The sequence below is a fragment of the Colias philodice genome, chromosome 22, assembly GCF_061535455.1.
Source record: "Colias philodice isolate Cphi_HAF_F1 chromosome 22, ilColPhil1 Martin Lab GWU primary, whole genome shotgun sequence".
NCBI classification, from domain to species: Eukaryota; Metazoa; Arthropoda; class Insecta; order Lepidoptera; family Pieridae; genus Colias; species Colias philodice.
The window spans coordinates 1,813,298-1,828,973 of NC_143107.1; the positions used below are offsets into that span (position 1 = coordinate 1,813,298).

Here is a 15,676-nt window from a genome sequence, read left to right on the forward strand (position 1 = left end):
ACCTTTAAATTGAATAATGCATTGGTAGAGTAGAGACTCTACCAGAAGTAGAGAGTTCTGCAAATGTCCATTATCCATGGGCGTTGGAGTCGAACCACCAGCGTCCAGCTCAGTTGCCCTCTCGTACTTACATATTATAATTTATAATATAATGTATGTATAGTTAAAAAATCACGCTTTAATACGAAAAACTCATGAAATTATTGTGTTGTCACCGACTCTACTAACATAATAATTGTAAATGCGAAAGTTTGTGAGGATGGATGGATGGATGGATGTTTAGTACTCTTTGTCGCAAATACTACTGAACCGATTACAATGAAATTTGGTATTTATGTAGCTGAAGACACATAGTAAGATATAAGCTACTATTTATCTCGGAAATCCCAATGGAACGGGAACTATGCGAGTCTTTCTTTGATTACACGGGCGAAGCCGCGGGCGCAAATTTATTCCTTCATAGGTAAGTGTACAAAGTTTGAATTAAATCGTTGGAAAAGTTGGTCAAAATCGAGTCTAAAGGAGTCTTTCACACGGACATATTATGTGTTACATACAAACAGACAGCTGAAGCAAATAAAAACGTGTAAACTATAGCACCTCCATGACATGATACTTTTTTTTGTACACTGCAGTATATAAAAAATCCTTGCCATCCAAAAGGCCACGTGCATACAATGTCACTGTTGGTAAAACAAGGTTATTAGATAAGACAAAAACATACTTCATACTTGTATAACTTTCCTCAATTATTATGTAATACGACAATTATAAGGTGATTGATTAGCCTTTGAATTTCCTTGTAAATAATATCTACGTAAAGTTTATTATTTTCTTTTATTAGGAAATAATAAGAAACATCTTTAGTTAGACTAGTGGTAAAATTAATCTATACTAATATTATAAAGCTGAAGAGTTTGTTTGTTTGTTTGAACGCGCTATTCTCAGGAACTACTGGTCCGATTTGAAAAAATTCTTTCGGTGTTAGATAGCTCATTTATCGAGGAAGGCTAATAGGAAAGGAAAGGAAGGCTATAAGGCTAAAAGGAAAGGAAAGGAAGGCTTTATAATATTATCATCGTGAAATATAAAATGAATATATAACTATTACATTTATAAAGATAAAGGAGATATTTAAGAGATACTTACGCGTAAACAAACAAACTTATTTTTATCATGTGACGTCATTAGTATTTAATTATGATTTAATTATCCGATTGGAAAACATACATTAAAATATAATTAGTGTCAATCAATTACATACACATTCCGCTATATTAGTTGTTTTAGCAAAATGTAGACACGTTTAGTTATTTCATTTTTAATGTACCTACTTTAAAAGTTTAATGTTCCTATACCTAACTATCTAGATTATGTGCGTCATCCAACTTTAGATTTATTTAAGTATTTATTTATTTTATTTTGAAGATAACTTTTGTCTTTACTTGATATTAATTAGCTACAGAAGATTAATTAGATGAACCATTAATTAATACAATTATGTATATTGAATCAAGAAACCACACAAATAACGGTCAGCCAATCTTCACGTAACCTAAGAAATGTAGGTAAATTAACTACTTAGTTATGGGGCTTCAAATTGTATAATAATTGGTCAACAGAGCGTTTGATAACGCTCAAGTGAGTTTTCTGTCTTTAAATTACTTGCCCATCATCTGATAAAAATAATAAAATTATACCACTAGCCCCGCGGTTTCGCCCGCATTTTCTAAGAAAAACATAGTTCCTGTTCCCGTAGGATATCCGGGATATAACCTATCCTATGTGTTAATACAAGTTACTCTCTATATGTGTGCTAAACTTAGTGCTAAAGCCTAAATGTCATTGTTATCGGTTCAGAAGTATTTGTGTGAAAGAGTAATAAACATAGGTACATACCATAGGTAGGTACATACACTGAGAGTTGAGACATACATCCATCCTCATTATCATTAACTTTCGAATTTATAATATTAGTAGGATAGGATGTTATTAATAATATTATTAGTCTTGAATGCATAAAGGAGTAGGTAAATACTTACCTATTTATAATTCAAACTGCTAGAGAGAGATTCGTCTACGGTCTACGAAAGAATATGCTAAGTGTAACCATGTAACAATAAACAAATCTATTGATTTGATAAATAATGCAAGTAGCTAGGTATATTCTTCTCCATTCTAGAATATTCCAAATGCGCTCAATTTAATATTATACAGTATACGAACGAATATATTTTAATTATGTTTACAATTCATTAAAAAATCTGATAACCGCCGTTGTTTTCAGGAATATCAGTGAAATTTTTGTTTTAGTTTCAGCGCCATCTAGGACATTTTACGTGAACTATTATTGTACCATGCAATAAAAATGTTTGAGTGTTAACATAAGATACGAATAGATGGCGTTGTAGTAAAAAATAATATAAAATATGTGTAGTTCAGTAGGATTTGTATAGTTTCAGTTGGATTGAATAACTATTTTATTTGAACAGATCATATTATGCATTGGTATTATTTTTACCGTAGTTATATACAACAATCCCAAAAATATGCAAATACTTAATTCCAAATGTATTTTTGTAACACAAGCTTGAATAATATTAAAAACTTCATTAGTACCTATAAGAAATATATTTTTAAGGAAGGTAGAATTACATTTTAATAATAAAATGAGCAACCACACATAGAACATTTAATACATAGCATAGGTAGAATTAGTCTATGGTAGTACTTTACCTACTGAAATCTAAAAACCTACTATCTCGGAGCAATTAACAAGCCTGGAGAAGTAACAATTAATTGAACGTTTCTTATATAGTGGCTCTCTTTTATTCAATACCCTAATTAATGCGATAGAAAGAGACAACACACTGTTATCGGCTTGGCATTCAAATCCACATGTAGCCACTTTTTGTTCTAAAAAGGTAGTGCTTGCCACTTTATCGAATACTAAAATATCGATAAATAAAAAAAATAAGTTATAAAATTGCTTGAAGATAATTTAAGATTCTTTTAATTTTGAAATATGGATAGGTAATTCCAAATTTTAAGATTCGTTTAATTTGGAATTATTCATTTACGATGCGTATTGACTGCCTTGCATTGTATGGTAGTGGTATTTATAAAAAAAATATTATTAGGTATTTCGGTTTAGGTTGTTTTTTATGGTTTCGTAAAAAGGTACGTATTTTTTCCTGTTTTCATAGATTCATTCATAGAATTATACGGAACCCTTCCTAATATTATAAAAGCAAAAATATATAAGAATGGACATTTGATATTATTTCACGAAAAAACTACTGAATGAGTTTTTATGGAACTTTACAATTATACATATTGTAGATTAAACATCAGAATAACATATAGGCTACAATTTACCGCGGGAAAATAACTCATTCCCACAAGGAAAAAATTGGTAAAAGTTTAAAATAAATTGCTTCAAATAAAACAAATAAAATTTAAAAAATTTTTTTACAACATTTTATTTCGATACTTAATTAACAAATTACAATATTTATTATTTAAAATAGATGCCACCTTAAACTTGTGGCACAGCATCTCTGCAAAGCACTCTGCTTTTCTTCCCGTCTGATTCGAAATGATTTGAACAAGGCCGAGAATGTTTTGAAGGCTTCCAATTTACCCTGTGCTATAGCTTTAACCCAAACAACTTTTAATTTTTCTCAAGCCAGAAACCTGCAAATAACAATAAAATCCATACTTAAATACCTTTTTTTTTTCTCCTAACCTAAAGCAGTCATTATCAATGAAGTACTTCGTACCTACTCAAGTATCGATAATTGCACAACACTATGGAAGTTATATTTTGCATTTTTTCTAAAAACTAAGCTGATTATAATTTCATTTCAATGATTACGGTTAGATAACACATAGATGATTATGAAAATAACGTAAATTAACTTATTTATAATACAATTAACAAAAAAATTGATCAAAACACTAACCTGTGAAAAGACAAATTCCAATCTTCATCCAATTTCCCAGTACTACGGCTTTTACAGCCGTGAACAAAACAAGCCATGTAATCTTTAGTAAATTATCTTTTCAGAAAATAACATAAGAAACTAGAAAACACGTTTTTCACTTCAAAAACAATAATTAAAATCACCATGCGTTAGTGACCAGACTGGTCACTAAAACAAATTGAAATGGCTACATGTCATTTCAAACTGTCGAACTGACATATATCTGTCCTCTTTTTTCCATGACATTTTGCCATAAGCCAAAAAGGCCAAACTAGTGCTTTATTGTTCAATTAATTGTTACTTCTCCAGGCTTGATAATTGCTCCGAGCCTACTATACTAAGCAAATGAATAAATTTCTAGTACATTTTATTTTAAATTATTATTTACAAGGACTAAAAATAAAATGATACTTGAAAGAAAAAAAACAGTTTATATTAATTATTTAAAAACATAAAATGGTTATTAAAATGAGCATTACAGCTTTTATCCAAGCACTGTTATTTAATAAACAGCATTTTAGATACAAATTAAAAAAAAATCAATACAAAAAAAACGAATCCTCAATAATTATTATCCTACTCCAAAAATACCTACGCACAGATAAAAAAAAACGCAAATGGCGCCAAATTTGACATCAGCTCAAGTGCCAAAAAAACTGTGCAAAAAAAACTTACCGATCAATTCACACAGATGCAAGCAGACGCATGTCAATCCATACACCAAAATTAGCAACAAAAAAGGAGACAAGAGCACAAGATAGTCCATTTTTTCGTTTTTCACACACAATATAGCGAGTATGTTAAACAATACGGAATACAACGTTATCTCTTATCTGTACCGATTTGATAATAAAATAATTAAATCGATTGACGCTGTAGTCATGATGGAACTTCTGGCAAATTACAAAAGGTCTAGTGCAACTGGTTGGACTTTCTAGGTACTCTACCTATTACCTGTTTTTGGTGAGATAATAGCTGGAACACGCAGTCACTTGCATCAAACACGGACCAAAAAAGGCATGTACTAGATACCTCATTTAATCTATCGCTGTACCAAATTTATAGAGCTGATTTTGCGTGAAAGAGCAACAAAAAACTATCCATTTATTTTTAGTTTTTTGCATTCCAAGATTTACTTTCGCTCTATAAAGTAGATAGCAAACGTTTTTCTACACCACCGCGCCGTCGTATCGAGTCATTCTTTTTAAAAAACATCGTCAAATAATTTTTATGATAATATATAAAAACACACCTACAATAATAAAGCAAATCGCTCACGAGCGATAAAGCCACTCTTTGTACATCTCTATTATAACTTTATAAGCTATCTTAACTATGTAACTGTATCACTGTGTATGTAATAATAAAGAGTATTTCATTCATTTCATTCATTCAAAGCATACCTAACTTATTATATTTATTTAATTATTAATTTGAAAGCTATAGTAACATTATAAATCTTTTAAAGTGAAACTTTTATTACATCGTCTCAAACTTTTTGGTCTGTGTAGCGCATGTCGCGTGTATCGCGGCTGCCGAGTAGGTATACCTACTCGGCATTCGACCGTCACGCAACATGCGCTACACAAAGCAGTGTTCGGAACCGTTCGAACAGTTTCACATTTACCGTGGTTTCATAAAACCACACAACATTTTTTAAAATATTTTAAAATTATCTAATATCCGCAACATACTTTTAAATAGTTATGTTTAAAACGTGTTGACGAAAACCACAATCAAAGATTACATATCGATTATGAATGATGAGTAATAACAACGTTATTATGAAATAAATATAATTTATTAACTTCCTAGTTTTAAGTATTTATTCTTACAATTTATTACACAATATCATAATCATATAGAAGAAGATTAGTGAGATATTTCTGACATTAATCTGTAATGCATTGTGATAAAATCTATTTATGTTTGACTCTCTTTTGTATAAAATACCGAATATATAGTAGGAATGCAGAACAATTATTATAGTATATGTAGTTTATTTCTGATTGGTACCTATATCCCTATTCCCTACTAATATTATAAATGCGAAAGTTACTCTGTCTGTCTGTCTGTATGTTACGCTTTCCCGCTTAAACCTCTCAACCGATTTTGATGAAATTTGGCACAGACAATCTTTAGACCCTGAGAAAGAACATAGGCTACCTTTTATCAAAACACCACGTGGGCGAATCCGCGGGCGGAAGCAAGTGTACAAAAAAGATAAATAAATAACTAATTAATGACCTCGTAATAAGACGATTACTTGTTGCATCATAATTATAATTACATAGCATAAAACAAAGTCGCTTTCTCGGTCCCTATCTATGTCCATAATTATATATGCTTAAATCTTTAAAACAACCCAAGGGTTTTTGATGCGGTTTTTTATAGGTAGAGTGATTCAAAAGGAAGGTTTTTAACCAGGCAAAGCCGCGGGTGAAAAGCTAGTAAGGTTGTTAGGTATGAAAGTAATTTGTATTCTTTTTAGTTTAATTCTATCGTATTGCATAAGCCATTGGCAACCACACCACTCAAAGAGAAAATATTCATGTTTATCTAAATCAGTTATCAAGTCGAATATATCTATTTGATAAAAGTTATTAATAGATAGAAACATAATATAATCTTATGATTAAATGTCAGCCCATCAGAGTTGACGCATCAATTTTTAAGCTATAATTACAAACAGACATACAGATTAATATTTAACTTAAAACACACTATTTTTTATTTTTACCTTAAGGGGGCGCATAAAGCAAAATAACCAATCTTCTATTAGATGATACGTGTAATATGCAAGACCAAATCTAAAAAATAAAATATATATCAAACTAGATGATATTATGTTCAACGATTCTGTTTAATCAAAAACATAAAATATTAAAATTTACTCGATAAAAAAAAATCACCAAGTTAGCTCTAATTTTCACACTTTTACGTTTTCTACTTGACATGGTAATACTTATTATGATTTTTTTTCATAAACAATTATATTAAAACATTTGCAAGATATTTGTCAGAGCATTTTGTGTAATTACTTTTAGTTTTGGTTTTATCTGCGATAAACCACTTTTATCGTGACAAAATCAAACGTTTATCTCGAGAAAAAAAGTGGTTTATCGCAGATAAAACCAAAACTAAAAGTAATTACACAAAATGCTCTGACAAATACGCAGTGCGCAGAGCGCGCAGAGCCAATTTGTGGTCATCTTTCGTGAATCGTATACTATACATAGGCTACTTTTTACACGGTAACTATGCAAGTAAACTGGCGGTTCCAGCTGAACTAGTATGACATTTAAAAGAAAATCTGTAGTTACTCAATTTAAAACCTTTAACAACAGCTCGAATTTTAATGATTTGATGAATTTGTTTCCACATTGATGGTTATCTAAAGTATAAACTATTAAAATGTTAGAAAAAGTTTCTGTTAATCCGTAGAAGTCGGCAAGCAGTAGGTAAGTACCTATAATACTTAACAAAATCACCAAAATACTTACTGAAAATTTTGACAACATATCTGCCAATCACATAGTCACATACTTGTAAATAAATCAACACCAATAATAAAACAACCACGAAAAACATTAAATAACAAACTTCGCGAGTATCCAAAAACATTTTTTGGTTATATTCAAACCGATTTTCGCACTATAATAAAATTCCGTTGTCTTTGTTAAATATCTTTATATACCAAATGTACAATAAAAAACCAACTCTATCAGTATGAATTTAAAGTTCATTTCTATTTTGTTTTAATTCATGATTATGTGTTGTAAACTTCGATCGATGTATCTGTAATCTTCTCAAGATTGATAGAAGATTTTGAACTCTACGTAATTTGTAAATAAAGTTCAAATTAGACTGGCTTCATCTTTGTTGTCTTAAGATAATCTGATAAAACCAATGTCGTGAGAACAACCAGTTAAAAGAGATCTATCATAATCAAAACGTTTAACAATACAGGAGGTTGGGGAAAATATTGAGTGTCCTGATAATTTGGTCATGTTATTATTATTGAATTATTTAACAAATCCCCTGGATTTGAAATATTGTTGCAGTAGATATTATGAATAATTTGAAATGTGAATAACATTCACAACAATTTAAAATTTTCAAACTGTTTTTAAAATTTAAAGGAGAAGGCTGATAACAATTTGTTCGTAAATTTATCTGATGAAAAAAATAAAAATTAACTTGTCTTTCTTTAAAAATAATGAGCCATTGAATCAATCAAATTTAATGAAAAAATTCATACAATTTCGAATTTGATGCGCTGTCATTTGGTACATCTTCAAAAAATGTAATATCCTCGATCTCTTTCCTTATCATTAATTTCACAATATTCTCTCTCTTTCCCACATAACATAATCGAACACGAAATTAGCCTTAATTTATAAAAAATGTGGTCAAAATATTTCTGGTTTTGAGATTTTTGCAATTTTATGAGATTCTGCGCTGCTTGCAAATGTTGTAGGTATTGGAAAAAAATCGATAGAATAAAAAAATGACAAGATAATGTGTAGGTACCTACCTAGTTTTACGACGTTCGGTTCTTCTAAATATAATTAATAAATCTAAAGGTTCGGATGATATTCTTAGATTTTGTTAGGATATAAATTATTGTGGTGTTTTTTAAACCATTAAAATAGCCTGTAAGATTCATTAATATAATCTTTCTTTTCATGTACGTATGTACAATATTTTATTTCACTACATAAGTGTAAACTCGAATAATAGACATAGGTAATAATTATGACAGAATGTTTATAATAAATAGCAACTATTTGTGTAAGCTTTACAGTAGCCGTTAAAGTAACAATGACATCGGAAGTAGTTACGCCTACAGCTTCCTTTACGAGAGAAATTATGAGGTAGAGTCGGCATAATAAGTATTCGTGAAATTAAAAATTATGTATCTACTTTAGTATATAAATAGATAGACACATTGAGGTATTACTACTACGTATAGAGAGGACACCACGAACAAAATCTGTGCGACAAGCGCGGCGGCGCGGGGCGGCTAGTGAGTCATACACTTTGTAGATATTCTGCCTCTTATCTAATACATATTATAAAGGCGAAAGTTTGTAAGGATGTATGGATGTATGGATGTATGGATGTATGGATGTTTGTTACTCTTTCACGTAAAAACTACTGAACCGATTACAATGAAATTGAGCACACATATAGAGGGTAACTTGGATTAACACATAGGATAGTTTTTATCCCGGAAATCCCACGGGAACGGGAACTATGCGGGTTTTCCTTTGCAAACGCGGGCGAAGCCGCGGGCGGAAATCTAGTTACTTATAAATTAAAACCAATCAATGTAACAAATAAATATTGTTTATCTTATTAAAAAAATATGAAAAACCTTATCAATTAAAACCAATCAATGTAAAAAAAAAGGTTTGAGACGATTGACTCCAACTCGTGTTACAAATAGTGTAGTAGCGATGTCCTCTCTTGTACGTAGTACCATGTAGAAACTCATAGTAACTCAATGGATAGACATAATACGTTTCTAAATTATGCATATTCTTTTACATGTCATTGCAGTAATTATTTTTATTTTGTAGCGTTAATTGTAGCATATTTTTAACCAAAACTTACATGTGACAAAAATATAATTCAGTATAAATATTTAGTTTTCACAATAGTAAAGCAACTGTTTATAATATTATTGTTCATAATAGATTCAAGTCTGTACCTAAGGATATTTTCGAAGAATTTGAATGACAGCAAACAAAATAAACGAAAAATTATTTAATTCAATTCAATTATTTCTGCTGACCGTACTCCATTTTCAACAAAGCCGCTTGAAACTGCAAATACAAAACAGATTTATTTGCAATTGTCTTCGGTGCATATTTTTATTTTATTTAGTTTCAGTTAATTACTGCGTGCCCTGTTTAATAGGATCAGCGTCGTGGTTTAGTGGCAAAACCAGTTTATGGTAACCAAATTATTCACAAAATTACTTTTTGTGAAGTTTGCCCCGCTATGACCCACTGGTGGGTCTACCGTCTACGTCTATAACTACGAGTGAAGTTTGTGGGTAAATTGCGCCTTCCTTGATAAATTATGTTCCTGAGATAAGCGCGTGCAAGCTAACAAAAAACTTTTCAATTGGCTGCAGTCTAGCAAAATTGCGTTTTCAACAAGTTATTTGACAATTTTTTCCCGGCTAATGAAATGATAAACTGAATTTTTTTTTTCTTGTTTATCAATTAGTGTTATATACGCAATGCGCGTGAATTTTTTCACATTTATAAAGTTACTTTATGTTACCTTAATCAGGCCTTCAAGATAACTCTCTTTCCCCCAAAATCATTTCGAGCTAAGTTTGTGCACTCACTACGTTGCAACCGATTACAATTTACACAATCTGATCAGCGCATTATTATCCTTATATAGTCGTTATTAAAAACTGCTGAATACAATTGCCGAAAAACTTATGATTTTCTTAATTAGAACGTTATAAATTCATTAAATTTCCCATTTTTTGCCTCACAAAATCGATTGATAAATACTGCTAAAAGTTATTTTTTCCATTAATTTATTCGAGTTGGTTGAAGACCAATGAGTATTAATCCTTTAAAAAAATTTTTTTTTGAATTTTGATAATTCTTTAAATATTAAAAAAATATTTAAAATAATAAGGAAAAATCCTAGCGAATTTCTTTAGTCGCGCTCCTTGGGCCGGAGCGTTCTGACGTGTGCTCTACGCTCGATTTTCCTTCATACCGAAGTGAAAGTTGCTCTACTTCATTAAATTTAATATTTTTGTTAATTGATTATTTTTATCTTAGTTTTGGGCAAATATTCGTATTTTTAAACATTTGATTTCGATATGGAAAATAAACGAAAAAAATACGCATGTAACTACTAGAAAAAAAATTATCTTCGAACATAAAGTTAATGAAACCAAATAGATTGCAAAGGTGATTGGAAACAATTTCTTTATTTTACGGGGTGTCAGTAAAGGGATGTATATTTCTTTAAAACTAAAGTAAGCTCATAAATTTTCTTATAATATAATTTTTTTGAAGTTCCAAAAATGTTTATTTTTCGTTTGAGAAATACGAAATATAATATAAACTTGTATTGAGAACTTGAACTTCCCAAGTTCATCCGGGGAAATCCCCATACGGGGAAAATGATTTGTTTACTCCAAAATTGATCCGAGGTGTTTTAATTTTTTCTTCTAGTCATTTTCAACGTAGCGGCATGTTGTTTGATTATTAATTTTGTAACTTAAATACAGGATGTTGGTTTTATATTCTGATCTTACAGACGCGCTGACAAATTTTGTCTACCATTTCTAGTTTAGTCTACCAACTCTAAGTACCAATATTAAAACGAATGGATTATCATCACATCATCAAAATTCAGTGGGGTTGAGAACTAAACAAACAGAAGTAACAGAGACGCGAAGAATAAAAAAAGAGGACGAAAACGATAATTCGTTGATGCTTTCCCTTTTCGACGTATTGTTAGGGTACATCACCAATCTGCAAAAAACAAAACTGATGATTCCCAATTGCTGATTAAAAATGAAAAACAAATAATCGACAACAGTGGTGAAAATTTGCTGATCACAATGAAACATCCTTCAGTGGTAGCAGATTTACTCATTTAAAATGTATCGGTGAACAGCGTAAAGGAGAGGAGGACAGGAAAACATTATGAATGTGGATGGTGGATTGTATACAGGGTGTAATCGATAAGTATGTGCAGGCGATTATGACGTTATTATTGCAGGTATCAAAAAACTTAAAACTGATATCGAAATTACTTTACCTAATGAGCAAAATGAAAATAATAACTTTTTAAAAGTATAACGAGAAATATCTAAAAAATTTACTTTATACACTCCCATATCAAAAAGGGAAAATGGGACTAGTAGAAGTTAAATGTCTAATTCCGGCAAAAGACATGAATGCGTAAGATGCGGTTAAAAAAAATTTAATATTTGAAATACAATGCAAAAAAATAACACTTTTGTCATAGATAAGAATCATGACTATTTTTTCCAAATTCAGGGACAACTAAACGTTGCAGAAGCAGAAGTCTGCTTATTTGCTGTTTGGACTGGAGTGAATCATTCGTTAAAAATAGAATATATAAAAAAGTATGTAACGTTTAGGCAAAATAAAATGATGGACCATTATCAAGATTTTACATAAATTGCCTACTGTCAGAATTGATTGATTCGAGACTTCAGCATTCGATGCCCATCAAGGACCCATCCTATATCATTCAAGCGATTGAAAAAAAAGAGATAAATCCAGTGCAACCGATAAAGCATCAGAATGCTAGCAAAAGATTTATTAGGTTTATCAATATAAATCTATATATTATACATAATATAATAAATCTGTAGAAGACGCGAAGACTGACATCCGCGCGGACGGAGTCGCGGGCGGAAGCTAGTCAGAAATAAATATCTTTTGTTTTCATTTGCGTATTTTTCTATTTTATAATTTTTTAACACAAACATTATATTTTTTTATTAAATACAAAATTTGTTTATCCGTTTTATTAGTAAAACCATCTGAACAACTTTCACTAAGAAACTTAGGTCGAAAAAAATGTATAGAGTTATGCATTTTGTATGGAAAGCTTATTTTTTTTTATATTTCGTCCAAATTTCTTTGTAAAAGTTGATCAGTTATATAAACATGAAGTTGAAGATATCAATAGAAAGTATTCGCAAATTTTGTGTACTGATAAAAAAAATCACCCGGTGTAATTTTCACGAAAATTGTTTCAAATTGTCATTTTTTATATAATTTAATATTATTACGAATATTAAATTATACGAATGATTTAATTTTTTTAAATTAAGTGGAGCAACTTTCCCTTAGTACATTTGTATTATTTACATATAGGATGACAGGATGCATTTGTTTGCACTACTAGACCAAGCCCTTAAAACCGAACAGAAATTTTCAACATTGGTAAATGTATTATTTAAAATTATACTCGCATTCAAGAAGAAAATATAAATAGTACATACTATACGAACATGTGGTTGTTTTTAAATACGTGTTTTTATTTACAAAACAATTATATTTATCATTTTATTGTTTTCGAATCAAACAGTCGTGTGTAGTGTTGTAATATGACGTGATTGTTTTACGATGGAATTAAATTTGCTTCTCTTGATTGTATTTATAGGTTAATAAATATTAAATAATAGTTGTGCCCCGCAGTTTTACCCGCGTTCCTAGCGTTCATAGCCTTCCTCGATAAATGGGTTATCTAACACCGAAAAATTTTTCAAATCGGACCAGTAGTTCCTGAAATTAGCGCGTTCCAACACAAAAAAAAACTCTTCAGATTTATAACATTAGTTTAGACATATAAGTAGGTACTAATGGAAATGAGGTATTTACTCAAAAAACTACATCTTTAACTATTTACTTACAGGGGCGTGCGGTGCAAAATATCCTTGGATTGGTATCTTGGAAGTAACTAGTGGTAAGTTTTTACATAAATCTTTACTTTTACTTAAAGCTGCCAGCTACTACGACATGAAATTTTCATTCACCGATAAAAAAAGAAAGAATGAAATGGTACTTATTGCCAAAATTAAGTACTTATATCTACATAGAGACAAACTCAAGAATGTTATGACATAAGAATTAACTAGTAATCCTTTGGTTCAATGGTTTATGAAAGTCTCTATCTATACCAAGAAGATCTATACCAAATATAATTTATGTCTGATAGATTTCAGATTTTGTCAGAGTTACAAAGGGTACTCCGTACTTTCCACTAATAATGTTCGAGGATGTGTAGCCCGGAATGTGTTTGTAAATAACCAATCATCGATTCAATAGCCAAACGCTTCAAACTTCAAACTAAATCCATCCTCGCACATTATTCGTGGACAGGCACCCTAATATAAGAATTTTAATATTTTTCAGATTATGGAGCAAAAGCGGCAACAGGATTGATCATGATACAGAAAAACGTTTCAATAGCAGTCGCCAGTGATATAGCAAAATTGGCCAACAATTCGTTAATGTAAGTATTACATGTGAAATAAGAATTAATATTAGGATAATGACCCAATCCTACTAATATTTTATAGGAGTTTATGGATGCAATGGATGTTTGTTACCATTTCATGCAAAAACATAGTAATCGGCTCTATTAAATCAATATTAATATGATCTGCATGAGTTTGGCCTATGTGACATCTGAGAACATAACGTACCTATGAAAAAAATTCCTCATAATAAATAAATCTATCACCAAGTATCAGTCTAAATACACACATTCACTCTACGCATCCTAAGGCCGCGTTTCCATCTGCAAGAAAACTCCCGCAAGAAATATCCGACAGTCTGTCTGACAGCAGCTTGCAATTCTAATTCCGCGTTTCCACATGCAAGCAGACTTGCAAGCTGCTGTCAGACAGACTGTCGGACATTTCTTGCGGAATTTTTCTTGCAGATGGAAACGCGGCCTTATTGTATCAGATATTGTTGTCATGTTAAAATATTCTTTTAGAAAAACTGCAAAAGCATACTTCCTTCACAAAGAGGTGACCTATGAATGTTGTTTGATAGACTTCAAAATACATCCAGAATACAGCGAAGTGATGAACACCATAGCCTTGGTTCATTTAAACTGTTATGATAATTATTGTGCGTATTTATTTTTCTTCGACTATTTTAATTTAATAATTCAGTATTGTTAAACGCATTTACTTACTTACTTACTTACTATGTACTACTACTTGTATGTATAAAATTGTTTACAAATAACTAGTTAAAAATTACTAGCTTTCCGCCCCCGGCTTCGCCCGCGCTATTCTATGTCCCGGGGTAAAAAGTAGCCTATCTCCTTTATCGGGTATCAAAATATCTCCATACCAAATTTCATGCAAATTGGTTCATTAGTTTAGGCGTGATCAATCAGTAACAGACAGACAGACAGAGTTATTTTCGCATTTATAATATTAGTATGGATGTAGAAATGTTTGTTCAATTGAATGTTTTATTTATTGAATTCGTGTATATCTATGCTTCGTGGAAAATTTCTATCTAAAATAATTTGGTATGTTTTCAGGGAGCGTAATTAATTTGCCAAATGAAACCATGGACTTCCAGAGCAATTTATATACGATATTATTAAAGGACGATGGTAAGTTATATTTAATTTCATCTTATAAAAAGTATTATATTTATTCTAATACCTATGTAATAGATTTTCATAAAACGTGTCATATTTGTGTAGTAAGTCCTCCTAAAATACTACAAATTATCAAAGTTATGTTGGTTAACATGGAATGTACGCTTGTTTTCATAATAAATACATATACGTAATATTTTTAAACATTTAATTTTACAGTTGACCTACGGTTCCGTCAGATAAAGAACAAGGTGCAAGAAGTCGATAAAAATAGTTGTGAAGAATTTTATCAGAATGAAGAGGTGATGTTTCATATGCACTAAAATTTTCCTTGCGAAACCACGCTATCCCTGTGTTACCTGTCTAACAACCAAATTAAAATCGGTCCAGCAATTTTAGAGTTAACCGTGAATAGAAAGACAGTCCGACAAACGTGGCGAATAATATGTAGAGATGTACCTGGTTATAACAGCTTACCTACATATTTATTAGCCTTTTGCAATTAATGTATTAGAGTAGTCACTTATTAAGTGTAT

The 15,676-nt window shown here is 30.7% G+C and overlaps 2 protein-coding genes and 1 long non-coding RNA gene across 4 annotated transcripts in view; 1 reads left to right on the top strand and 2 right to left on the bottom strand.

Moving 5' to 3' along the window:
• Positions 1 to 4,789, bottom strand: part of LOC149478306 (uncharacterized) — a 48,279-nt gene extending 43,490 nt beyond the window's left edge. Inside the window, exon 1 of the mRNA XM_089709576.1 lies at positions 4,662 to 4,789. Within this exon, the coding sequence (XP_089565702.1) occupies positions 4,662 to 4,752 (91 nt within the window). The 5' untranslated portion in view covers positions 4,753 to 4,789. The remainder of the gene's footprint in view (positions 1 to 4,661) is intronic.
• LOC149478303 (uncharacterized) overlaps positions 1 to 15,676 on the bottom strand; it is a 242,386-nt gene that overhangs the window by 96,529 nt on the left and 130,181 nt on the right. The window lies entirely within an intron of this gene.
• LOC149478305 (uncharacterized) overlaps positions 1 to 15,676 on the top strand; it is a 74,966-nt gene that overhangs the window by 56,609 nt on the left and 2,681 nt on the right. The window contains exons 2-6 of one of the 2 annotated variants that reach the window (XM_089709535.1): positions 13,428 to 13,478; positions 13,928 to 14,027; positions 14,517 to 14,653; positions 15,078 to 15,152; positions 15,360 to 15,442. In XM_089709535.1, coding sequence (XP_089565661.1) covers positions 13,960 to 14,027; positions 14,517 to 14,653; positions 15,078 to 15,152; positions 15,360 to 15,442 — 363 coding nt within the window. In that variant the 5' untranslated portion in view covers positions 13,428 to 13,478; positions 13,928 to 13,959. The remainder of the gene's footprint in view (positions 1 to 13,427; positions 13,479 to 13,927; positions 14,028 to 14,516; positions 14,654 to 15,077; positions 15,153 to 15,359; positions 15,443 to 15,676) is intronic. The other variant, XM_089709536.1, reaches the window with a different exon arrangement.